The sequence below is a fragment of the Cryptococcus neoformans genome, chromosome 1 (genome assembly GCF_000149245.1).
Source record: "Cryptococcus neoformans var. grubii H99 chromosome 1, complete sequence".
Classification (NCBI taxonomy): domain Eukaryota; kingdom Fungi; phylum Basidiomycota; class Tremellomycetes; order Tremellales; family Cryptococcaceae; genus Cryptococcus; species Cryptococcus neoformans.
In genome coordinates this window covers 1,862,125-1,886,383 of record NC_026745.1, presented here as the reverse complement: position 1 = coordinate 1,886,383, position 24,259 = coordinate 1,862,125, and the positions used below count along the sequence as shown (strand labels likewise).

The window sequence follows — 24,259 nt, the reverse complement described above, 5'->3', positions numbered from 1 at the left end:
CAGGTTGTGGTAAATCCACTCAACTTCCCCAGCTTCTGCGCACCCACCCTGTCTCTGTCAACTATTTCTCGCCCTCTTCATCGAACCGCTTCCGGGGACCGTCCATTGCCATCACCCAACCTCGACGATTGCCGGCTATAGCATTGGCCAACAGAGTATCTCAGGAGATGGGCTGTCAAATAGGGGGAGAAGTAGGGTACAGTGTGAGGTTTGAGGATGTTACGAGTCGAGAGACCCGGGTACGGTACTTGACGGAAGGTGTGTTAATGAGGGAGTTGGCAGGGTCGGACCCCAAGATTTCTTCAACTAAAAAAGAAGCCAATGGTACGGCGAACGGAGGAGGCGAAAGTGACTCGGACTTGTCTGAAGGACAAGGTCTTAACCTTCTACTCGACTACGATGTCGTCGTAATCGATGAAGCTCATGAACGTACACTCAATACCGACTTCCTCTGTGGTGCTTTGAAGAGGGTTCAGCGGATACGTAAAGATATTGTTCGGCGACAAACCGAAGAAGAATCCCAAAGTAAGCCAAAGATAACAGGTAAGAAAAAGGTCAAGGAGTTGAAGCTTGTGATCATGAGTGCTACTCTTGATCCTACCAAGTTCAAGACATTCTTCGGAACGTAAGCAGCGTTACACATCATAATGCGCACAGCTGAATCAAATTAGTGGCCGAGATGCGCTTTTAGTCAAAGGTCGAATGTATGAAGTGGCTACACAGCACGTATTGGAGCCTGTAGACGACTTTATCGAAGCTGCTGCTCGACAAGTCATGACAGTACATTGCTCTCCGGATAGTCCTGGTGACGTGCTGGTATTCATGCCGGGTCAGTTCGTGCCCCGAATTAGAGTGAAGTTATTGCTGATTCATTACAGGCTCTGAGGAGATTGAGAATTGTGTAGAACTTCTTAAACGAGTTTCCAAACAGCTTGCTCCTGGGTCTTCCACTCTTCAGGTTCTTCCCCTTTACGCCGCCTTGCCCCCCACTGCCCAATCCAAGATCTTTATTCCCACACCACCCAACACAAGACGTGTCATTGTAGCGACCAATATTGCCGAGACATCTATGACCATACCGGGTGTAGCATTTGTGATTGACAGTGGTTTTAAGAAGGAAAAGGAATATGTGTTTAGGAACGCTGGGGCTTTGGAACATTTGAGAAAGAAGGGAATCAGTAAAGCTTCAGCGTGGCAGAGGACAGGTCGAGCGGGACGAGAAGTTGGTTCGCTACGTCAGTTTGTCGGATATACGCTAACGAAGATTTGTAGAGAGCAGGACATTGTTATCGTCTTTTCACCCAGGATTTCTTCAACAAGATGCCTGAATTCGACGCCCCCGAGATTCAAAGATGTAATCTTTCATCAGCTGTTTTGCAACTCATAGCAATGGGACAAAATCCCTTTGAGTTTGAATACATTGATAACCCCGGTCGTGATTCCAGTAAGTTCAGTCAACTCCACCACAATATGATCAGTGCCTAATAGCCAACAGTCCTTGCTGCATTCCAAGAACTTGTTGGTCTCTCCGCTCTTTCTTCTCCCACAACCATTACGCCTCTCGGCCTACAGATGCTCCGATTCCCACTCGACCCTCCTCACGCCCGTATCCTCCTTGCTGCATTTGAGTATGGATGTGCCAACGAAATCATTGACATCATCTCTCTTGTGAATGCTGGCGGTAATGTCTTCATCGACCGGCCTAACGACAGGGAAGAAGCTGCTCAGGCGAGACAAAAGTTTATTCATCGCGAAGGCGATCACTTAACGATGATGAATGTTTTCAGGGCGTACACTGAGTTGAAGGAGTCTAAGTCTTCTTCTCACAGCAACTCTTCCTCGCAGAGTTTGGTCGGCTGGTGCAAGGACAACCATGTCAACTCAAAAACTCTCGCTCAGGCGCTCAAGGTTCGCGAACAGCTTCGAGAGTTGTCTGAGAGGCTGGGGAAGGATTGGAAGGCGAGTTGTGGGAGTGAATGGGGAATGGTCGGGAGGTCTTTGCTGCAGGGTTTGTTCATGAACACGGCGGTAATCCAAGCCGATGGCAGCTATAGACAAACAGCCGGTAGTTTGGTAAGCTGGTTGTTCCTTTTTTCGGAGAGCTGAAAACTCATTCCTCGTGTCATAGACCGTTAAGATCCACCCTTCAAGTGTATTGATGAGCAAAAAAGTGCCTGCAATCTTGTATGATGAACTTGTAAGTCTTCATAAGACTTTCGGGAGGCCCATAACTGACTCGTATGAATAGACTATCACCACCGCATTCTACGCACGAAACGTCTCTGCTTTTGAACAACATTGGCTTACAGAGGTACCATGGTTCGCGAAAGCTGGTACTAGTGTAGCTGCGCCTGTCGGAAAGGGTAATTTATAATATTTAAAATGAGAGAAATGAGAGGCGACTAGACTGGTCAATAGCATAATTTGTTACACTACTGCAAATTTATCTTGGGTTAATGCATATGTGGCATACAATGAACAGAGCTATCTCAATACATGCATTTGCTTCATACAACGTCTAATTTGTACATATTACAACAGATCGTCGTCTCCCCATATGATTTCAATCCATCTCGTCCTCCCGCCGCCTCTGATAATATTCTCGATCCCGCGCTTCGCCTCTTTTTCTCGCTGGCGACCGTCATCCGTCGAACCAGGAAGGGCTGATATGCCAAACGAGCCGATCATCTGCTGTGAATGAACGCCGCGCATGCCTAATTTCCTGAGCGAAGGCAAGTGTGTCTCCGCTGGATGGAGAAACGTCGTCAATGTGGAGATGGGAAGAGGGAAGCGTGGGTGCGAAAGGTCCAGTACCTATAAACCCCATTAGAAGATCTTGAGGCACATGGATCTTTGATGGTTATTGCTGACCTTTAAGACAATCAGCTTTCTCGCCAGCTTTATAAACCCTTTCTTGACGCCGTCCTCCCCATCCTTGATACTGACTCCTGCCAGCCCCAACTCTCTCAATCCCTTGGGTAGTATGCTAACAAGTCCTTCCAGGTCGGGTATTACAGAGTATGCAATGTTGATAGATGTGAGGGATGATATCGATGGAACGCTCCGGAGGAATGTAAGAGGAGAAGAATGAAGGGTAAGAGGTAAATGGCTAAGATGGAGGTCTACATCTGGAGTGTCCCAGTCATTTTCATGTGCAGTATTTCCTTCCTTTTCTTCCTTGGATACATCGGGAGGCGAGTCATACAATACAGCTTTATACGAGCGGTCGGAAATGTGTTTGGACGTTTCTGGGAGAAGAGACGCAGCATCGACAAGGTCGGTTTTGAGATGTGGTTCCAGATAGGTCGTTTGTTCGCGTAAAAGGCGGCCCATAGAATATGTCTCATTATCTTGTTGTTCAGTCTCTTCTCCATGTTCAGGAGCATAGATGACCGATTCGTCATCCATATATCTCAAAATAACATCGAAGCAGAGGTCCAAAAGCCGGGGGACAGGCTTCTTCCGCTGTCTTGGTCGATGAGTAAATAAGGAGGATGCTTCTTCGAGTTGGGCTGTCGTAACAGGCGGGTAGTCTTGTGTTATCTGGGTCGTCAACTTTGGCCGAGAAGCTAGCCTTGTAGCAGCATGCCATGATGGAGGGGCCGCAGGTCCTGCCGTCGTTCGAGAAGCCACCCAACGAGAATGTTCAAATCGGCGCAAGAGCTCAGCGCTGGCTTGTCATTTAGCTCCTCTTTTGGGGTTCAGCAAATAAAACAGACGTACGGGTGTACGGCACCATTATCAAGATCCATGAGCAGGGTGGCATCTACACCCCCTGAAGTGTTTGGAGACCATACATTTTCTCCGACGATATAGGGAGGGATGCCTCGAGGTCCTGGCCGCCTTCTTTGTGGTGCTGGCTGTGGCTGACTCTGTTGCTGCGCGTGTGACTGTGAAGAGTATAGGAGGTGCTTGAATGTTGGGACGTGTTTTGGCATGAGATACGGAATGTGAGATGCTAAGATGATCTAGCAAGAATTAGAGTAATACATAAATGGCGAACTTGTAATACGTTACCTAAATGGACACTGAAGAGTGGAGGTGTTAGTGGAGGAGTATATTTTATTCCGGCCCCCCTTTACACCTTTCGAGGAGTTGTTCCGAAATTACACCCTCACTCGTCGCTCATATCCTCTTTCCACAGACACCAAAAACGTCTTACACCTATAACAAAATGTTCCCCCGTCCAACGTCTATACCATCCGCCGTTTCGCAAATCAGATCACAGCTTTTCGCTGGTCCTTCCTGTACGTATACACATCCTTCTCACTTCCCCCTCGCGTTTTTCCCTTCTGGGCGGTTTTGCTAGCAAGCGGTTTGTGCTAATCGTACACGTTTCACAATTTTTTTCCCTTTCAGCTCTTGCTTCTCAAATTCAAGTACGTTGGGCCTCAAAAGCGGCTGGTGGAAAGTCTAAGAATGGTAGAGAATCGGCTGGTAGGAGATTAGGTGTGAAGCGATATGGCGGTAAGTAGGAATTCTGGTGATACGTTTATACATGACAAGACACTTTTTGACATGACATGACTGACATATCTGTTTTTTTCTGATTAGACCAATATGTGACTCCTGGAACTATCATTGTCCGACAGCGAGGAGCCACTTTCCATCCTGGGCAAAACGTCGCTGTGGGCAAAGACTTTACCATCTACGCCCTTCAACCAGGCTACGTCAAATTCTACCAACACCACCTTCCTTATCCCCATCTTTCACGACCCGACCAACCGGGTCCTCAAAATGTACCGCCAGTAAAGAGGCCGAGGCAATTTAGGCAGTTTGTGGGTATTGTGAGGGATAGGGAAGACAAGTTGCCTAGAGATGAGAGAGCGGTGGGCAGGGAGAGGAGGTTCTGGGGCTGGCCCAAGGACAAGTTTGAGGTTGCTCCCGAGGCGGCAGTTGAGAGCGCTGCGGGTATCCAGGCTTAAAAGGACTCTTGTCATGCATTTTGACTCATTATCTACGATTGACTAGGAAAGAAGCAAGGCATGTTAAATTGTCGAGACGACGGAAAAAAAAAACAAAAAAAGAAAAAACACATGGGACTGGGTCGAAATGTCTAAAAAAAGGTATGCATATTCCAAAAGCACAAGCAATAGATTCGATCAAAATGTAATAATCGGAACCAAACTCTCCCCAATCTCTACTCTCATCCCTTCGTCAGCAACGATTTTTTTTCCTTCTCCCTGCAGGCGAAAACACTCACACATCTTTCTTTAAGAAATCTACCATCCAGGCATATTTCGGTAATGCTTGATCTGGATTGCCTCTTCAGAGTACGACCTAGGTTGCATGTGTTCCCAAATAGGGTCCACATCGGGTCCATCAAGATCACCAGCACCGTCCCAACCCCAGCACCACACTGAACAATCTCTATAAGCACATAACCCCATCGTGCAGATAAACAATGTATAAATCGACTTACCATACTCTGGTCCGGGGACAAACTCCAATTCCTCTGTCTCTTCAGGGGTGAACAACCTATCGTGCGGGCCGTACCAGCTCCTGTCCTGTGGATCGGAGTGAGGGTCATCCGGCAAACCGCCGATACGCTTGTAGCCTCTAATAGCAGTGAGGTTTCTTCGTTCGGGGTGGATAATATCCCAAACTTTTCGGTCGTAGGCGAGCTTGACTCGGGGGACCATGATGATACGTCCATACCCGGCGTTAAAGTAGTCATCTGTCATAACAAAAAAAAAAAAAAAAAGAGGTTGGTTAAAAAAAAAAAAAAAAAGGTGCACAATCCAAGGGAATGAAAAATAGACTTACTGCAGATAAGAGAGCATTCACTCGCAGAGCATTCGCCTTGATCCAAGTGGGCCATTCGGAATTTGACATGAGGAGGTTCGTAAAAGGGAGTGGGATCGAGAACAGCAATACCGTTCCAGCATGATTGGACTATATATAAAACCCACAGATGAGCGTTTATTATTCCCGCCTTGTAGCCCGGGCGCCCGAGCGACCTCACCTTGGATGGGCAAATGTCGCTGGAATCGGTGGTTGGATTCAGTGTGGTGGAAGATTTGCTCGAAAGGCGCATTCTCGAGCGCAGTACCGTTAATATCACGGGCGACCCAGTTATCGTAGAATACAGGAGCACCCTAGTAATATGATGTTTGTTTTGTTTAGTAATTTTCGTTTCCAAGTGATGATAATGAATAACAGGGGGGGACAGGACTCACGATATCATCGTGGTACATGTAATCCGCCGCACAGGTGATACCCGCATTCTGTCTCCTACTCTGCCAAATCAACTCGAGCAAGTCGTCCACGCAAGGCAAGATATCATTCATGAAAACGACCGAGTCGAAGACTTCTCCGTCATTGTCACGAAGCTCGTGGAGGGGCAGCATGGCGGCGTTTCGAACTTCGGCGAGGTATTCGATACGATGGTTGAACAGACCGCGGGTACGCATAGATGTTCGGATGATGATCCTCAGACCGACCGTTCGCGCGAGGGCATCAAAAATCTTCAAGAGTGCCTTTGTCTGGTCGTTGGAACCGTTTTCGTAAATGGAGACAAAGACATTGTGGTAGCCCAAGATGGCAGCTGCTCGGAAGAGTGTCGCAAAGATATCAGGGATAACGTCAAACGAGTTGTACAGGTTGATGGCGAAGAAGTACTTGTGCTGCCTCGCTTGCAGATCCCGCTTGATACTGTCCATCCTGTCGTTTCCAGTGGTCGACGCCATGGTCAGGTGGGAATCACTCTTACCGCCAAACAGTTTGCCCAACCAGCCAGAGTTGGACCAAGGCTTCTTGTACCCGACAAGAGGCGCGTACCGTTCTTTGACTTGTTCGACGTAGAGAGGTTGCGGGTTGCGGAGACATTCCTTGGTGTGGTGGGCGGAGAGGGTGCTGATGAGCTCGAGGATATGGAGACGTTGCTCGATGGAGGGGAGCATGATCTGGGAGCGCTGTAGACGGGAAGCGCCTGCGACGGGGTTGGGCCGCAGCTTGTTCACACCACTACCACGCCATGTTTCGGTATTCGACTGTGAGGCCAGGTCAGTGATATATAGCTGGAAAGTGGAAAGTGGAGAGCGGTTGGCCGCGCCAAACTTACATCTCCTCGACGTAACAGCTACCACACGAACACGAGTCAGCTTTCTTTCCCTGCAGACGAAGCGAGTTGCGAGTTGGGCGCTGGAAGGACTATAGGAGACATACTGAAGCAACGAGCAGCCCTACGAGGATACCGACGAGCAGAGATCCTGCTGAAGGGAGTTTTCTTCCCAAGGAGAGGGATCCTACGGGTTTCATGGCGGGGAAAGAAATGTTCTGGCGGGGGGGGGGCGAGGGTCGAAGCAGTGGGGGCAAGAGGAGAGGGGAGCGAGCGGCGGTGGGGGGAGGGGGGACCGCAAAAGGGGCTGCGGGTGCGAGATGGGGGAGAGGGGGAGAAGGTGAGATGCACTTGTCTGGACGAGGATCGCGTCCCGAACAACCGCGGAACCTTTTTTTTTTTTCCACAACCTCAACAACCTCTCGACAATACATTCTTCATCGCCCGCCATGCATCGTCTCCCAGTGTATGCAGCTATATCTATGCATAAGAATACTCTGCGCTGCCATGTTTCGAGGGCATCATGCATAGAGCCACGAGCAGCCAGCGACGAAATATGCCACTTGCCGCTAGTCAAACTGTATATGCGCCACACGACGCGTTTCTCAAAAGATCTGCAAAAAAAGACGGGGAGTTGATCTGTCTTGACCTTGTGTTCCTGGCTCGTCGTCTTGCTGCAGCTAAAAACAGAAAAAATCGCCAGTCGCCAGTCGTCAGTCGCAGAGTCACCAGTCGCAGACTACATCTTGTCTCAAGAATGACACGATATCATACATGGCAATGACCCAAAGCACAACACAAATACCCAGTGAATAAGTTTATAATTAATAATCAATGATCGTACCCCTCCCCAAGCAAACCCCATCTACTCTTGCAATTCTTCAGGATCTCCGATACCATTAGGACTGGTTTTTTAGATCGTCAGCGAGGGCTTTTAAGGCAAAAAAAAAAAATTGCTGAAAAGAACCCACTTGATGGCAAAGATGGCTTCGGCTTCTGGAAGACAGGGGCTGTCAACAATCTTGCACACGCGTGATGTTCCACGGCCCTTTCGCAAGTTGAGCCGAGTGGTAGAGGCGTGAGCCATAATGTTACCGCCACTAGAAGACTTGTGCGTCAGCGAAAAAACGCAGGGATGATATGGAGAGCAACGTACATTGGCTTCTTGGCGTCGGCGACGGCAAACTGTCCACCGTCGACTTGGGCGACAACCTGATTTGTGACGACAACCGCAACGCCAAACTACAAAGAGGTTTAGCATTTAAAGTTTGAGCTTTGAGCACAGGACACTGAACGCACCTCATCGGCCAATCTCATCAACGTTCTCAAAAACTTTGCCAAATGCATTTGCCTGGCGGAAAGCTCTCCTCGACCAGAGAAATCCGTTCGGTAGAGTGACGTACACGAATCGACAATCAAAAGCGAAAACCTGCAAAAGACTGTCGGCCTTCCCGTATCCGCCTATAACAAGTTTTCAACATACCTAGACTCGGCCATCATGGCACTCGCTTGTACCAGCAACTGCAGCTGGTGATCGGCATTGTACGCCCTGGCATAGGCGATATTGTCGAGCACCTCTTCACCATCAAGACCATACCGTTCGGCGACAGCAAGCATACGGACAGGTCGGAACGTGCCTTCCGTGTCGATGTAAAGACATTTTCCCTCACCACCACCCATAGACACGGGGAGCTGGATGGGACAAGTCAGCTTGTGGTACGATTACTTTTTACGACAGCGCCTACTTGGCAAGTAACTGCAAGCGTATGACAGAGCTGAGATTTACCAGTCCTGAATTCGCCTGTATTGATATTAGCAATCGATCATGATGCAAACAAGTGAGCGCAAAAAAAAAAAAAAAAAAACACTTGCCGTAAAGTTCGGTGATGGCACCAGTCTCGATCCCGCCGCCCAAGATGGTATCTAATCCAGTAGAACCAGTCGTGATATGCACCAACTCTGACCGCCTTGAATGGATCTCTGTAGCTGTCGTAAATCCCATAGGTACCATCTTACATGCTAGCCGTCGAATCAGCCTTGTTGATTCCCACAGAATTATGAATACCCCACCTTCAGCAAGGATCTTGTCCGCCTTTTGCTCGCTAATGCCCTTGATAGTGCATAGAGTCTTCTTGGGAGTAAACGCTACTGCTTCGACAGTGTGGAAACCGGCATCTGAAAGTTTCTTGGTGTCTTGCGCAGAGATACCCGCTTCCTACAATTTTGATTTTTCTTTCAGTGTCGTTCCGTGACAAACACGACCGAGGATGGTGGCGACGTACCTGGAGTTTGGCCACCAGGAGGGGAGCCAGCGATTCAAAGTCTTCTTCCTCTGCCTCTTCGCCCTGCTGGTTGACGAACGGGTCATGCTCCTGCTCTCGCGACATTGTTCCTGCGAGGTGTTGCTGCGAATGTGTTGTTGGAAGAGAGGAAGAAAAGTAAAAAGGTGACGCCCACAAGACATGCGCGGCGGTTGACTGGACTTGAGGTGTGCAGTCCCACGCGACGCGTTGTTTACGTAAGTGATAGTGGCGGTGGAGGGGGGAGATGTTGAAAAGTTGTTTCTTGCGAAAACAAAAGATGGCGCTGGACAGACACGATGAGCGGGCTTCCCTCCCTCAATGCGGGCATCACCGCAGCCTGGAACACGAACGCCCCGCCCCAGAAGAAGCGGACGCGGAGGGCGCTCCCCCTCAACGACGCCCCCGCGACAGACTCCCCGCTGGCCTCCCCGGCCCCCGCGCAGGATGCGCAGCCGACGCCCCCGCCGCCGAGGAGGAAGAGACCGCGGCCGGACCCCTCGATGATCGCCGCAAAGTACGCGCCCCCCGCGCTCGACCTCGGCGCCCTCGGCGGGCTGCAGCCGCAGATCACCCAGCTGCTCGAAATCGCCGCCCTCGCCCTCTTCCACCCGGAGATCTACCTCCACACCGGCGTCCCCCGGCCCAAGGGCGTCCTCCTCCACGGCGTGCCCGGCGGCGGCAAGACGCAGCTCGTCAGGTGCTTGGCGGGGGTGAGTCGGCTTGGTGCCGGAGACCGAAACGCTGACGGCCATGTGTAGGAGATCAAGCTGCCCTTCATCTCCGTGTCCGCGCCCTCCATAGTCTCCGGCATGTCTGGCGAGTCGGAGAAGACGCTGAGGGATACATTCGACGAAGCCAAGGTAAAGCGTATCCGCACCTCTGTGCCCAGCCCCGCTGACACGCCCACGCAGAAAATCGCGCCGTGTATCCTCTTCCTCGACGAAGTCGACGCCATCACACCCAAACGTGAAAACGCGCAGCGAGAAATGGAACGCCGTATCGTCGCGCAGCTCTTGACGTGTATGGACGACCTCGCTGCGAGCGAAGAGCCTGTCATCATCATCGGCGCGACGAACCGGCCTGATTCTTTGGATCCTGCGCTGCGACGGGCGGGCAGGTTTGACCATGAGATTGAGATGGGCGTGCCGTCACAAGAAGGTCGAGAACAGCAAGTTTTTTATTTATTTGTTTTGTTTTATCTACCACACGGTCTAACTTCAACCTACACGCAGGATTCTCAAAGTACTCTGCTCCAAGCTGCGTCTCTCGGGCGACGTCGATTTCCGGCAACTCGCCAAGGCTACTCCAGGCTACATCGGCGCAGACCTGACCGCGCTCACCACCGAAGCAGGTGTCATTGCCGTCAAGCGCATCTTTGACAGTGGTACGGGCAATAGCACCGATCCTGCTGCTAGCAGCGAACAAGGGACCATCTCCGAGCCCGATGGCGCAGCTATGGAAGCAATGGCAATTGACGACCGCGATACACCGTTTGCCAACCTGCCCGAGGACGTCAAGAAGACGCCCATCGCCAAATTCCTCATATCCCACCCAACCGCCCTGACCTCTGACCAACTCTCCACCATCTCCCTCACCCCTGCCGACTTCCTTGCCGCATTAAAGATCGTCCAGCCTTCCGCCAAGCGTGAAGGTTTCGCCACCATTCCCGACGTCACCTGGTCTGATATCGGTGCGCTCAGCCAGACCCGAGATGAACTGCACATGGCCATTGTGCAGCCTATACGGCATCCCGAACTGTTTAGCGTGGTGGGTATCGACGCGCCAAGTGGTGTTTTGCTTTGGGGACCGCCAGGTTGTGGTAAGACACTTTTAGCAAAGGCTGTCGCGAATGAGAGTCGAGCAAACTTTATCTCCGTCAAGGGCCCAGAGTTGCTCAACAAGGCGAGTTCTTTTTTTTTTTCAAATGTGTTGCGCGACTGACATTTTTCAATTAAAAAGTATGTTGGCGAGAGTGAAAGGGCTGTGAGACAAGTATTTGCTCGGGCACGATCATCTTCCCCCTGTGTCATCTTCTTTGACGAACTGGACGCTCTCGTACCCCGTCGAGACGATTCTATGGCAAGTTTGCACTCTTTTCTTCTTAATTCATTCATGTATTTCGCTAAATACCTTTTATCGGTATAGTCTGAATCCTCTGCAAGAGTAGTCAACACCCTCCTTACCGAACTCGACGGTCTCGACGCTCGTAAAGCCGTCTATGTCATCGGCGCCACTAACCGTCCCGACATGATCGACCCCGCCATGGTCCGACCCGGTCGTCTCGACAAGCTCCTCTACGTCGACTTGCCTTCACCTTCTGAGCGTTTCGAAATCCTCAAAACACATACCAAGAAAACCCCGATCAGCGACGATTCATGGCAAGCGATCAAGGAAATCGTCGCTTCCGACAAGTGCGATGGCTTTTCCGGTGCAGACATTGCTGCGCTCGTTAGAGAAGCTGCCACGCTCGCGCTTCGAGCCGCTTTGGAGAGTATAGGCGCATTCGAAGCACCGGCAGAGGCCGAGCCGGAAGGGGTCGAGCGGAAAACGGATTCGGTCAGGGTCACCGCTGAACATTTTGCGCGTGCGGCACAAAAGACATTGCCAAGTGTGTCCAGGGAGCAGAGATTAAAGTATGAGAGGATGAGGGATAAGTATGCGGGTGTGCCTACCAGGGGGAGAAGGCAGCGAGAAGCTGAGGCTGAGGCTGCTTCTGCTGCTGCTGCCACCGCCGCCAAGTCAATAAGTGCCGGTGGTGTCGGAACAGAGGCCAGGGTGGAAGGAGAAGGGATGGATGTTGATGAGATGGGCGGGGCGAGAGGGGGTGTGAAGGAAAAGGCATTTGTCGCTTAGATTAGTATTGCTTATTATAGTTTACTGCGTACCGCTTTGCATTTTATTCTCGCAAATCTTTGTGCATGTGCCAGGCCGATATGGAACGGGTATCCATCCCGTCCTGCGACTTCCCACGCACCCGTTGGAGGTTGTTGGCATCATCCGCCAAGTTGTTCGGCTTTGAGCAAAAGTTCATGTTCGTCTGCGACAGTTGTGGCTGGTTGCAAGGTGTTCGGTATATGCATACGCTGCGTTCTTTGAATTTGACATGCCCGTCCAGCAATAACCCATTGCTGCGATTATCGTCCATCGAAGCCAAAGGAGTAAAACTGCCCACACCTTACTTTCTTTCGGCGCGATCCTTTTACGCGCGTCGTGTGGGTTCACCCACCCTCTCTTTTTCCCTCGCTCAATCCACCATATCCATATCCTCTTTCCATACACTCCCAACAATGAGACCCAAGGTTCTTGAAATTGCGTGAGCATCCCTCTCCAACCCCGACCCGTGCCCCTGCCGAGCTGACCACCGCCCGCCACGTAACAGCTGGCACGAAACACAGGCGGTCTACTCGTGCGATTTCCAGCCACTCCCGCTCCCCCAGTTGAAACGTCTCTTGGCTGCGTCCACAACCAGCGAGAGCGAAGAGGACAAGGACAGGATCGAGAAGGGCAGCTCTTCGGCAGCTACTGCAGCTGGCGGAAGGCAGTACAGACTAGCAACTGCTGGTGGTGATTCCAAAGTGCGGGTACGTCTTTCATCCTTACTCCCCCTCGACTGATTGGGATAACTCACCAAGGGGTGAAACCGCTGGGGCAACGTATAGATATGGATGGTTTACCCCAACATTCCTTCCATCCCGCCGTCCACGTACGCCGCCCTCACAGGGCACGAGTATACACCACACCCACCACGGGTGGAATACCTTGCGACACTGTCGAAACACACTGCTCCGGTTAATGTCGTCAGGTTCAGTCCCAGCGGACAGATACTTGCTTCGGCTGGTGATGGTGAGTGCAAAAGTCTCGTGCATAGCATATCCCAAAGACTATGGACTGAAGAGGTTTCGTACAGACGGGAATGTTATCCTCTGGGTGCCCAGCGATAGACCGACCGCGGTTTTTGGAGAGACTTCAGACGATCTGCCCGACAAGGAGCATTGGAGATTACAAAAGATGCTTCAGTATGTTCCTTTTTGGTCTGCCTTTATTTGAAATATCAAGAAAAAAAGGCTAATCACAGCCCCAGGGTGACCACAAAGCATGTATACGACTTGTCATGGTCTCCAGATGGAGAGTATCTCATCGCCGGGTCGACCGATAACACCGCGACAATATGGAAGGCTGCCACCGGTGAGCGTTGCATAATGAGATATGGTTGAAAAATGTTTCTGATGGAATTTTTTTCTTTTTTTTAAAGGCGAATGTGTGTTTGCACTTCGAGAACATATGCACAATGTGCAAGGTGTCTCCTGGGACCCTCTGAACGAATACATTGCTACTCAAAGCAGTGACCGTGCGGTACATGTCAACACGTTTACCACTCGTAACGGCATTCCCGATGTCCACCCTGTCTCTCGTTCAACACGGATGGAGATCCGTCACTCCCGAACCCCTTCCATCTCCTCGGCGTCTAGACCCAGTATGGTTCGTAGAGGATCCACTACTTCTGAAGCTGGTTCAGTGATTACCACCGCCTCTGATTTCCCCGAGGCTGCTTTGCCTCCTCATGCTCCAGCTTTAGCCGGTGTGAGCGCCAGCGCTACCCCAGCTACACCCTCAGCGTCTGTACCGTCCACCCCTCAGGCTGCTCCTGCACCCATGAACCCTCCAGCCACTTCCAACCGCCCTTGTTCTAGACGTTCTTCTTTTTCGGGATCACAAACTGCTGCTTCCCCAGCTCTCAGCGCTGCAGCTTTCAGTCATCTCGCACGCAGTGCTCGATCACCTTCACCTATCCCTCCTTTACCCGCCATCCGCGCACCTCCAGCCTTGACAATCAATCAGCGTCTCTATGGTGAAGAGGGTGCGACAAGGTTCTTTAGACGATTGACATTCTCTCCTGATGGTTCTCTGCTGCTCACGCCTGCGGGACAAATTGAGGATCAAGTGTTCAAGGGATCTCCTTTGCTTACCGCTAAGAATGTCTCCCAGGATACATCCGACCCATCATCATCTTCTGTCCCTCGACCGAAAAACGTTGAGACGGGCAAGCCGACAGCATACATCTACTCTCGAGCCAACCTTTCTCGATCACCGATTGCCCATTTGCCGGGCCACAAAACTTCTAGTGTTGCTATTCGCTTCTCCCCCGTGTTTTATGACCTCCGCCACAACGGACAATTATCTGCCGAACCAAAGCATGTCAATTTTGACAAGAATGATATTCAGCCAGTGCACGTCAGCTTGCACATGCCCCCACCCCCTCCTTCAGGTTCAAGGGAAAAAGAAAAGGAAAAGGAAGGAGATAAGGTGTTGGGAAGTGTGTTTGCTTTACCGTACAGGCTTTTGTACGCCGTGGCATGCCAGGACTCGGTTCTACTCTACGATACCCAACAGGCAGGGCCTATAGCCATCTTCAAGGGATTACACTACGCTGGGTTCACCGATGTCGCTTGGTAAGTCGTCAATGATGATCAATCTCATACGTCACAAACTAACAATTACAATGCCATGCAGGTCACCGGACGGACAATGTCTCTTCCTTTCATCTGCAGACGGCTACTGCTCCATCGTCATCTTTGACCTCGGCGAGCTCGGAACTGTTCACCCTACCCAACAACACCACCGCCAACTGCAGGCAATCGCCCAGTCCCACAACAATGGGATTTCCACCCCCCTCCCACCATCACTTATTCATCGTGACTCTATCCATTCGTCACATTCCCAATCGGGTGCTTCCGCCACAGGTCACAGTCCTGCAGTCAGCCATGTGGCCAGACAAAGCCCAGCACCTGGGGTGGCAAGGAGTGATAGAGAAGGTTCAACAGCCAGTAGCGTGGTTGGTGCTAGCGGGTCAGTTTCTGCGTCTTTACTGTCAGTTCCCAATGCTGGGGGTGGTGCCAAAGCACCTCCAAGCTCGGCGAGCTCTGTGACAGTGACCGACCAGGTACTGCCGACCCCGACACCTAGTGATACCGAGGGACCAAGTGCTGCTGGAGTTGATTTGGGTATTGCCATGAGTCAGGAAGGGGATGCCAAGAAGCGTGAAGGAGCAGGCGAAACGACACAGGCCGAAGCGCCAAAGAAGAAGAGGAGGGTCGCGTTGACGCATTTGGGATCGGAGCAATAATGGAATAACACACAAAGATAAAAAACAAGGTTAAAAAACGCCAGGTCTTTAATATCCATCCCCGTCGAAGATTGCTATTTGATATCACATCGAGTTTGGTTCGTTATGTTATGCATGTATGATATTCACACGCGAAGGCAGGCTTATTTGTTACGAGCAGCAATAAATTCATCATGACTCTGTACAAGGGTATTCTACAGTATGAACAACAACGGGACGTGACCAAATATGTTTTTATTTCAACAACGGTCATCACTTCTCATCAAATGGATTCCTGCTAATGGTCAGCACGCCCTAACTTTGATAGAGAATGTTTAAACCCACTTGGTATATTCCAACTCATCATCACTATCCTCCAGCTTGTACATATTGGTCTCTGCAGGGGGCGTAGGGGGGATCCTGCTCATAAGACTCCCGTTGGGCAAGGAAGGGTTAGGGTCTTCGTCATCACTCTTTTTTTCTGATTTCAGGTGCGAAGAGGCTGTAGGAGATGTGGACATGAGATCCACACGCTTCTTCGGGAGAATGCCCAGCCTGGCTAAGGGGGGGGGGATGTCAATATTTTACTAAACTAAATATTTGATGAAGCCGCTTACCAGGGTCAATCTTTCCTTTATCCGGGCTGCCGACCATAGTTCGCGAGGGTGCAACATCTATATGAGTAGGGCTGGACGTGGTATGAGGGGGCAGAGGGTCGTCTATATCGTAACAGGGGCATGAGCCGAAATATATATGACGATGGGATATCAGTGGAACCCACCATAGGCATCAGAAGGTTGCCATCTCTTTGACTGCTGACGAACAGGAGCTTGACTTTGAGTTTGCCTTCGTGACTGGGGCGGAGTAGGATCGGCGGTGCTTTGAGAGGATATACTTTCCGTGCCGCTAATACTAGGGGAATGCCTAGCACTTGATCAGTATTCTATTCTATGTAATGTATACAGTAACCCACGATCTGGCATTGCTCCATAAGCTCTGCCCCCTGCTCTGCTCGCCGCCCCGGTTACCTCCCGGAGCAACGCTACCGTACGCGCTATAGTCATACTCTTGTCTTTGTCCCTGACCTCCGCCATATCCTTGGGTACTAGATCTCTGACCCTGGGAAGCTTGGAATTCCGAATACTTTTGTTTAGCTCGAGAAAGTAGAGAGTTAAAGGTCTGCTTGCCAACTGCGGAATGACTTTGTCAGTCTCCAACCCCCATTTTCGTTGCAGCGCTGCGACAACCCACCTTCGGCAAATTTCTCTAGCCTTTCTTCCATGTAAAGCATCCCCGGAGGGTTCTCTCCGTCTCTCCTACTCTCATAGTCTGCAAACCTACCGTCGACTTCAGCCTGAGAAGCTCCCTGGGATTGAGAAGAACGACCCCGACGGACACGGGGCTGATAAGGCAGCCCTCCCTGGGGTTGAGTAGAGTTGGCAGAACCATGCGCCGCCTCGTAACGGCTTCGAGAGACGCGATATTCTTCTTCATCCTGAAGCTGGAGTGACCGGGCAAACTCTGCATCGAGGTCCACTTGGTGCTGTGAATGTGGTACCAAACCGTTGTCAGTGGCTATACTATTATACCACCCTTAACCCCTTACTGAACTCACGTCTTGCCTGGCCACGTTGAGCTCATCGGGCTTGAAGGTGGGGTCACTCATAGCCAGCAATTGCTCGATTGCTCTATCAGTGGACCCTCCACATGTCTCGAGCACGAGCTCAATCACTGAGAGCTCAACTGTAGGAAACATGGCGTGCAGCTCGGATACTTTGGGGTTGGTGTCTGGCCGCATCTGAGGATCGGGATGGATTATAGGCGGCTGCGGAGTACTAGGCGATGCGGCAAGAGGAGACGCCGTAGCTGTAGGGGGCGTGCGCGGTTTGGCGGAAGGAGTGGGTGTCCTTGCTGGGGATGTTGGTGAGGCTGACATGGCTGCGGTGGTGGGAATAGAAGTGAAAATGGAAATGAGAAATGGGTTGAGAAAAGGAGGAAGAGAAAGACAAGATCGTTGATGGGGAGATGACGACACGCGCAAGAACAGCTTTCATGTTGATGATTTGTTTTCCACTCTTTCATTTCCACATCTATATATTTTACATGTTATTTGTTACTCTTTATGCTCTGTACATGAGTGCCATTGAAAGACATCTATCGAAGATTGTTAAAAGCTCTTAATGACTACCCTTCTTAGTTAATAGTTGACTCGTACCTCCAAGCGCTCTGTACTCTCCCTCCTATACGCAACAGCTCGGTCAGCTCGCCATGTCCTGCTCCGATCTTTGCGAATGCCTTCCCAGCCACTTTCCCATTGACCTTTTAAGAAGTTCGACCCTTTGGCACCAGGAGGAGAGCGCGTCAATTTGTCGACAAACGGGGACGTCTGTGAGAGTGTGGGCTTGGCGTGCAGGAATGGCTGTCGACGGTAAAACATCAAGATGGCAAGCCGATTAATTACGATCCGTAATAAACGTTCCTGCAGATCATCATCTCCCATTTCAAAGATGGACTCGGCCCTTCTCTCCGAGATATGTATAAAAATTCATATATCGTTTTGCCATTTCTTGTGAAGCAATAATTCCGATTCCAACTTTTATACGAAGAGGGCCGGAAATAACGCGATGAGAAGCCCTTGAACCTGAACCTCGTGGGCGAACAACCTGATGCCCCTGCAACCCTTCAGTGATTAGCAGCTCTTCTGATTGAATCGGGGCACAAACCGAGGTCTGCTCGCAGCCGTCAACAATAAGACGACAATAATGAACAGATCCATCGATGCAGCTGCCGGCCCGTCACGCTGTACGTATAGGCGGCACACACGGAAAAGATAAACAAAATGAAGGAACGACCACGAATAATGAATTAATTAACATCAACAGCGTGCAGTGCGGCCCCTGCCGAGATCTCTTATTATGGTGACGTAAGGGTCCAAAAGGTGCAAATGGAAATAATTCCGCCACAACGGGAAATTTCAAATGGACGGCCGTCACCAATCAAGAAGCGTCCATTTTTCTGGCCAACATTCGCCCTGACAAGGTTGGTCCACATCAACACCAAGTCACAAGTGACGGCGCAATGACGAATAAACAGCGGGAAGGAACATCCTGGAAAGTTTAAAATGTGCCGGTGGCGTGAATGAATAAAGGATGATAGCTGCTGTGTTATTACATGGATGAGTGCATATGCTATCAACTAAATAGTGTCATATAACAGAGCATCATCCGAACCGCGAGTCCCATAAAAAGATGCTACATTTACTTGGTCTGCAGGATGACTGGTCAGCACGGCGCATCTATTGAAGGATTTTAATAAACTCACAGCCTCCTCAAGGTGGGCGACGAGGTCGTTCCTGTCCTTGGCCTTCTTGAGACCAGCGAAGGCCATCTTGGTACCTGTGTAGAAAATCGAATTAGAAATCTTGTAACTTTCCTAATGAGTAGGGGCTGTTGACTTACCAGGAATGTACTTCTTGGGGTTTTCAAGGTACTACAAAGAGGAAATGATCAGTATTGCGCTTTTGCCGATGGCATTGGTGACCAAAGGCAACGTACCTCGAAGAGGGTTTGTCCTTCCTATAAAGCCATAGTTGTCAGTACGAGATTCTTATATCATCAGGGGCTTGGGCTTGAGAGAAATAAATGCTAGCCAGCACTTCTCAGAGCCAAGCCCAGAAATAAACTCACCCAAGTAACGCCCTTGTTGACGTTGGCGGCTGTGTAAGAGAAACCCTCGGCTTGACCGGACTTTCGGCCAATGAGACCGTGAAGGTTAGGGCCGACCTTGTGGGGCTCGCCAGCACCAAGGGTGTGACACTGAGCGCATCGGGTCTATGATACAATAAAAAAAAAAAAGGAGAGTATGTCAGTGGAGCTCATGACTGGAGAGCTAGGAGTGAGATCTAGACATACCTTGAAGATACCAGCACCCTTAGAAGCGTCACCTATTGCACTATCACGTCAACGTCTATTCCTTCTATACAGTTTACGCCATCTTTGGTTGCTCAATGGCCACCTTCCCGATCTCAACGAGTCATCAAGCTCCTATGATCGGGCTTGAGCGGACAGAAAAGCTACGTACCAGGAGTGTAAGTGTCACCGGCCATTTTGAATTAGATGAGTGGATACAAGCTGCGTTGTGAGAGTGGGATTAGAGAATATGCGTAAGGTAGGAAAAATCGAAAGTGAGAGAGAGAATAAATAAGAGGGGAAAGAGGAAATGGCAGCCTCAGACACGGAGTTTCCTCTTTTCCGAAAGCTTCCGACGGCCAATCAGAGTACTACTAATTGCACAGCGCGCCTTGGACAACATTTACTTGGCTGTTTTTGCAAGCCTTATATCATTGTGAGGGGGCCTTTTAGGCACGAGAGACCATTGGACCACTCAACTGGCTGCAAAAGCGACGCAAATGTATAATACCTACCCATATTTTCATCTCAATCATACACAATGGTATGTTCTATCATCCAGAAATTATGGAATACAGAGCTGACCATTTTGATAGGGCGGCGGCGTAAGTTTGGTTCATTGGCCAAACACGTCTCTCGAGTTATACTGATTGATTCAATCTACAGGCGCAATACCCTTACCCTAAAGAAGTCTGGACTCCTTCTGGTGGCTGGTGGACCCGACCCAGCAACTGGAAGGGCAACACCGCCATCTGCATTGTTGGTATCACTATCGCTACTTTTGGTGTCTGGAGGCTCTCAGCGAACAGGGAGGAGAGACACATTGCTCCCACTAGACCTATCCCTTCACAAATGGTGAGTACGGTGTGCTTGGTGGACTCTTGGGTCGAAGCGGGCATCTTATGGGTGGGAATAGAGTGAATACTGACATTTTGAGTGTAGTGGTCTCGGCAAGCACGAGAAATTGGTGTTAGGCAAGAATAGAGGATGGAATGCATCAGAATATAAAACGTCTAGCTGGATACAAAAGGATAACCTCTCAAGTTTTTGCCCTTCTGTGCCCAAAGATTTGTGGATTTTTTGAAAGGACGATTTGGCCGAGATTGACGAATAGTGCATCTGTGATGTACATCAAAAACTCAAAAAGAGGATAGTACAGCTATGGAGGTAGTGTTACCAAAAGTAAAGTGTCGAAGCTAAAAAGCCCACCATAAAGAGAAAACATCATTTTCTGTCATCATCCTCACCCGAAGTGCGAGAAGATTAATTGCTACGCAAACCTTCCATTGCCCTTTTGGAAGGAAGTTCAGCATCAACATGCTTCGTAGCAGATATGCTTCGCATATCTTCCAAGAAATGGTCTTTCTCATCTCGGCATCTGCAGTTGAACTATTGAATGTGAAATATGTGCCTTGCCGCAAGTCTAGTCTATTATGGGGCGTTGTAATGCAAAACTAATATAATACATGGTTTGAATGACTACTTTGAGGGTGATCATTGATTTGCAAGTTCGCCTAATGCCTTATTTTGCCGTCGTGCTCGCCAGATCTCAACTGTGTACGTATCTATACAAGACCATAATATCAGTCATCCCCATCTGAATCTTCGCTGTATGGTTGTCTATTGATGCCCAGTTTGGAGATAGTTGGCAAGATCCCATCCCTGTATTCAATCGTGTCAGCGTCATTAAAGCTCAGGGTGCGGTCCCCAGACATCACAAACCTTCGCAGCAAGCCTTCAATGCCATCTTCACTAACATCCCAATCTACTCTGATCCATGTTTTCTCTAGTTCACCATCCTTGTACGCCAAAAGGCTAGGTAAGACATCGGGATCAGGAAGCCTCTTCGGTTCTTTGTCCTCAACTTCTTTCACCCGGAACTCATCGTCAATGACGAAGCTGGTCGTAGTTGAGGATGAAGCCGGTAGAAGAGAGAAGGCAATGGTAGAAGCACGTGCACGATAAAGAGCGATTGATAGGGACGTTGGCAGGTTGAGTGAAAGATGAAGAAGTGAGGCTGATAGAGCATTACATCGTGGTATCCCCTGTCATAAAGTTTAAGCGGCTTTTCCTACGAGGGCATTTGTAGTATAGCTTACCGGTTCATAAATCAGAACGATTGCCCAACCTTCTCTCTCAACAGACTCAATAAAGTTGTGCTCAGAGATCTCTCTTAAAGCACCTCGTCGGATACCCTTTTCCGCATCACCTCCATACGCAAAATCACCCTCTCGCTGTCTTTCCCACTGTGAAACATCTTCCTGCTGCATTGCTTTTTCTCTTTGTAGTTGATCTCTCCTCTTCTTCCGCCACTCTTCCAGCTCAGAATCTTCTCCCTTCTCCTCCTTCTCCTTCGCTACCAACTCAGCCTCCTCATGTACTGTCAAGCCCACCAAAGCCTTCCGTTGGAGCTCTATGGCTCGAGCCGTTGCCTCCGATTGCTTCTGCGCGGAAGCATTGGAGTTGTGCACTTTGCGATCATCGATGACACCTTTCACGCCCGTCTGGTGGCCATCATGCTCTATAGGCTGCCTTACTTGGTCCTGCGCTTTCCCCTTGTTTGCGCGACTTGACTTTCCCAGCCAAGAGCTTGAATGCTTTCCAGAACCTTCCTGCTGATCATCTTCAAAAGTAAATTGATCTGGCGAATCCTCGAGGTCAGACCCGAGCTCGTCGTCTGCGTTGAAGGACGAGGCGGTAGAGCCCGAGCGGGTCGGTGAAGCGGGGTTTGGGCCCGCAAAGAGGGAGCCGTCGAGGGCAGCCTTTTCCAGAGAGTCCATTGGTACAGTGAGATGGATCAGCAGAGGGCTTGAAATTGAAATGTAACGAGGTGTTATTATTGTCGGTGCGGCAAAGACGGAGCTGTTAATTGAAAACAACCTCGCGCGTTTCAGGCACGTCTCTTATCGTTTTTATGGTTGCGGCCTCCGGCAATATACATAATAACAGTGACAGTGACGGTGTCTAAATGTTTCCATACATGCTTTACAACTCTGGGTGTGATCAAACTAATTTGATGATTTCATTTCCATTTTACTTTGACCAGTGTTGGCTCATCAATCTCTGCACTGTCATCAACGCCTGATACCTAACATCCCCATTCTCGTGACTCATCAGTTCCATCACACGCGTCTTGCCATGCAAGTTGTCGATGGTCCTATGTATATGTTAGATAGCCACTGAGTAAGAAAGCGATAGACATACTGTTTAGATCGGTCACCACCGTACTTGATAAACTGACCGATATCATGTGTGGCAACAGCGAGAACAAGAGGATCTTTACTTGTCGTGATAAGCTCGACTAAGCGCCTGTTGTCATGTTAGCAAAGGCTCAAGTCAAGATAGACTCTGTTACTGACTTGACTGCCTTTCCGCCCTCTTCCTGTCCAATCCTAATTCCATTCTCCTTCCAAAAGTCCTCCGTCTCATGTGCAGGTGACCAGACTAAGCGACCACTTTCAAGCTCCTTAACGTACTCGTCATATGTGCTAAGTCCATCCAAGCGGGATTTCAGCTCATCCTTGAGGTAGTCAAGGTCTTCAACAATCTCCTCATCGGACCATTTACGCGACTGAAGTGAAACAATGAAGGGTAGCAGTTTTGTAACAAACATGGAAGGGAGATTCTGGGAAGGCGCGATGGCGAGCAGGTTCTAAATTATCTTTGTCAGTCATGTACAAATATTGAACGATTTGATTTTACCCTGAAAGTAGCCACTACGACCCGAGTAACTTTTTCTTTCACCGCAGCCTTAGCTATATCAGTCAAAATCGCCACGACGTCATACTTCTTGTCCAAGTTTTCCGCCACTTCTTTCTCGAACGACAGTTGCCAAAGACATGTGATAGCCCAATATTGCGCTTGGGGATTGGGGTTTGTCTTCAAAGATTTGATAAGTCTATCTCTCCGATCAGCTTGACACAAAAGGTGGTTGAATTACTAAAACACACCCTGAGACGCAATTTTCTTCATTCCATACGGACTTCCTGAACTGCTTGGTCCCGAGAATAGCACCAAGGACCTGGGCAGCAACTTCCCACAGGGGCAATCGACTGCCGTTTAATAGCTTTTGTAGGGATGAGAGTAAAGTAGGAACGAGGTCGTTGGGGAAGGGCTTGGGATCGGTGCTGGCATCTACATTAGTTCCTTGCCACGTTCCGACACGCAAAGCTCACGCAATCAAAAGCGACAATATCCTCAAGCTTCCCAATACAGGAAATTCTTCATCCATACTCAAACACTTGACGATAGGCCCGTAAGGATCATCGGGGTGCTCCGGCGAGGCAAGATTGTGAAAGTAAGGGATGGTCGAGTTGTCAGCAAGCATGTCGCTGATAGATACAAGCACCGCCTGGACAGTATCTACTCGCTGAAGCTTTCGGAGTAAGTCGATGTAAAGCTTAGCATATTGAGGACCTTGAGTAGCCAATACCGTAGGTCGTTGAGCGGAGGGCTATGTTACCTGTTAATAGCTGCACATTGACAATGTCGAGCTACGTACAAGCTTGCTGAGAGACTTCAGGAGCGAAAGTTCATCTGCTGAAAGCAGTTTTGCCCTCTGGTAACCCTGCATAGCGACCCGACATCAGTCTGTACCCAACCCACGCACGAGCAATACCCACCTCCCACGGAACAGGTTTAGCGTTGATCTTGTTGCACTGGTCATCTAGATAAGGGGAGAAGAAGGGAGGTGGAATAGGGTGTACTGCAGTAACCATGTTGTCTCGTCCTTATTACTGCTCGAATGGTTATAGTCATGCTCCCAACTAGATTGACACTCGATGCACCGGACGACTGACTGACCCATCGGCTCAAAGGAGCGCATATACCCCAGTTACGTAACACACACATCTTCTCTTGCACCACTCGGCACATAAAAATACCC

At 49.8% G+C, this 24,259-nt stretch overlaps 12 protein-coding genes; 5 read left to right on the top strand and 7 right to left on the bottom strand.

Moving 5' to 3' along the window:
• Positions 1-2,485, top strand: part of CNAG_07381 (ATP-dependent RNA helicase prh1) — a 3,094-nt gene extending 609 nt beyond the window's left edge. The window contains exons 3-9 of the mRNA XM_012191019.1: positions 1-625; positions 672-829; positions 879-1,222; positions 1,273-1,444; positions 1,496-2,073; positions 2,129-2,197; positions 2,249-2,485. The exon at positions 1-625 is cut by the window's left edge and continues 13 nt beyond it. Of these exons, the coding sequence (XP_012046409.1) occupies positions 1-625; positions 672-829; positions 879-1,222; positions 1,273-1,444; positions 1,496-2,073; positions 2,129-2,197; positions 2,249-2,374 (2,072 nt within the window). The 3' untranslated portion in view covers positions 2,375-2,485. The remainder of the gene's footprint in view (positions 626-671; positions 830-878; positions 1,223-1,272; positions 1,445-1,495; positions 2,074-2,128; positions 2,198-2,248) is intronic.
• On the bottom strand, positions 2,448-3,975 carry CNAG_00723 (hypothetical protein). XM_012191525.1 has 3 exons: positions 3,724-3,975; positions 2,872-3,670; positions 2,448-2,814 (listed from the first exon to the last, which is right to left on the bottom strand). The coding sequence occupies exons 1-3, from the start codon at positions 3,936-3,938 to the stop codon at positions 2,533-2,535; spliced, it is 1,296 nt and encodes a 431-aa protein (XP_012046915.1). The 5' UTR covers positions 3,939-3,975; the 3' UTR covers positions 2,448-2,532.
• A 137-nt stretch (positions 3,976-4,112) lies between these two features.
• Positions 4,113-5,132, top strand: CNAG_00722 (large subunit ribosomal protein L27). XM_012191524.1 has 3 exons: positions 4,113-4,247; positions 4,360-4,467; positions 4,555-5,132. Exons 1-3 carry the CDS (start codon positions 4,175-4,177, stop codon positions 4,923-4,925), a joined length of 552 nt encoding a protein of 183 aa, XP_012046914.1. The 5' UTR covers positions 4,113-4,174; the 3' UTR covers positions 4,926-5,132.
• CNAG_00721 (alpha-1,3-mannosyltransferase) lies at positions 4,915-7,457 on the bottom strand. XM_012191018.1 has 8 exons: positions 7,168-7,457; positions 7,064-7,081; positions 6,180-6,992; positions 5,966-6,098; positions 5,767-5,895; positions 5,423-5,677; positions 5,204-5,359; positions 4,915-5,140 (listed from the first exon to the last, which is right to left on the bottom strand). Exons 1-7 carry the CDS (start codon positions 7,258-7,260, stop codon positions 5,223-5,225), a joined length of 1,578 nt encoding a protein of 525 aa, XP_012046408.1. The 5' UTR covers positions 7,261-7,457; the 3' UTR covers positions 4,915-5,140; positions 5,204-5,222.
• Positions 7,458-7,807: 350 nt separating this feature from the next.
• CNAG_00720 (DNA repair protein RAD51) lies at positions 7,808-9,873 on the bottom strand. XM_012191523.1 has 9 exons: positions 9,343-9,873; positions 9,131-9,275; positions 8,933-9,079; positions 8,806-8,861; positions 8,544-8,752; positions 8,360-8,489; positions 8,217-8,302; positions 8,032-8,160; positions 7,808-7,965 (listed from the first exon to the last, which is right to left on the bottom strand). Exons 1-9 carry the CDS (start codon positions 9,445-9,447, stop codon positions 7,926-7,928), a joined length of 1,047 nt encoding a protein of 348 aa, XP_012046913.1. The 5' UTR covers positions 9,448-9,873; the 3' UTR covers positions 7,808-7,925.
• Positions 9,658-12,443, top strand: CNAG_00719 (ribosome biogenesis ATPase; the record flags this gene model as incomplete). XM_012191017.1 has 6 exons in its annotated part: positions 9,658-10,073; positions 10,122-10,223; positions 10,275-10,531; positions 10,596-11,265; positions 11,323-11,442; positions 11,509-12,443. Coding segments are annotated over 6 exons (2,273 nt in total), but the record flags the coding sequence as incomplete, so codon positions are not given.
• Positions 12,444-12,454: 11 nt separating this feature from the next.
• On the top strand, positions 12,455-15,625 carry CNAG_00718 (chromatin assembly factor 1 subunit B). XM_012191016.1 has 7 exons: positions 12,455-12,676; positions 12,743-12,944; positions 13,023-13,206; positions 13,271-13,379; positions 13,445-13,548; positions 13,616-14,813; positions 14,875-15,625. Exons 1-7 carry the CDS (start codon positions 12,651-12,653, stop codon positions 15,485-15,487), a joined length of 2,436 nt encoding a protein of 811 aa, XP_012046406.1. The 5' UTR covers positions 12,455-12,650; the 3' UTR covers positions 15,488-15,625.
• CNAG_00717 (hypothetical protein) lies at positions 15,582-17,507 on the bottom strand. XM_012191522.1 has 7 exons: positions 17,082-17,507; positions 16,718-17,009; positions 16,440-16,656; positions 16,248-16,390; positions 16,084-16,185; positions 15,812-16,025; positions 15,582-15,761 (listed from the first exon to the last, which is right to left on the bottom strand). The coding sequence occupies exons 1-7, from the start codon at positions 17,400-17,402 to the stop codon at positions 15,740-15,742; spliced, it is 1,311 nt and encodes a 436-aa protein (XP_012046912.1). The 5' UTR covers positions 17,403-17,507; the 3' UTR covers positions 15,582-15,739.
• A 1,067-nt stretch (positions 17,508-18,574) lies between these two features.
• Positions 18,575-19,743, bottom strand: CNAG_00716 (cytochrome c). XM_012191521.1 has 7 exons: positions 19,547-19,743; positions 19,378-19,409; positions 19,153-19,296; positions 19,021-19,041; positions 18,925-18,955; positions 18,788-18,861; positions 18,575-18,732 (listed from the first exon to the last, which is right to left on the bottom strand). Exons 1-7 carry the CDS (start codon positions 19,569-19,571, stop codon positions 18,724-18,726), a joined length of 336 nt encoding a protein of 111 aa, XP_012046911.1. The 5' UTR covers positions 19,572-19,743; the 3' UTR covers positions 18,575-18,723.
• Positions 19,744-19,915: 172 nt separating this feature from the next.
• CNAG_00715 (hypothetical protein) lies at positions 19,916-20,558 on the top strand (the record flags this gene model as incomplete). XM_012191015.1 has 4 exons in its annotated part: positions 19,916-19,918; positions 19,971-19,979; positions 20,041-20,229; positions 20,317-20,558. 4 exons carry the CDS (start codon positions 19,916-19,918, stop codon positions 20,356-20,358), a joined length of 243 nt encoding a protein of 80 aa, XP_012046405.1. The 3' UTR covers positions 20,359-20,558.
• Positions 20,559-20,739: 181 nt separating this feature from the next.
• Positions 20,740-22,235, bottom strand: CNAG_00714 (hypothetical protein). XM_012191520.1 has 3 exons: positions 21,474-22,235; positions 21,097-21,419; positions 20,740-21,036 (listed from the first exon to the last, which is right to left on the bottom strand). The coding sequence occupies exons 1-3, from the start codon at positions 22,152-22,154 to the stop codon at positions 20,958-20,960; spliced, it is 1,083 nt and encodes a 360-aa protein (XP_012046910.1). The 5' UTR covers positions 22,155-22,235; the 3' UTR covers positions 20,740-20,957.
• An 88-nt stretch (positions 22,236-22,323) lies between these two features.
• On the bottom strand, positions 22,324-24,151 carry CNAG_00713 (V-type H -transporting ATPase 54 kDa subunit). XM_012191519.1 has 8 exons: positions 23,997-24,151; positions 23,876-23,941; positions 23,550-23,827; positions 23,325-23,501; positions 23,077-23,272; positions 22,734-23,026; positions 22,579-22,683; positions 22,324-22,531 (listed from the first exon to the last, which is right to left on the bottom strand). The coding sequence occupies exons 1-8, from the start codon at positions 24,090-24,092 to the stop codon at positions 22,408-22,410; spliced, it is 1,335 nt and encodes a 444-aa protein (XP_012046909.1). The 5' UTR covers positions 24,093-24,151; the 3' UTR covers positions 22,324-22,407.
• Positions 24,152-24,259: the final 108 nt, after the last annotated feature.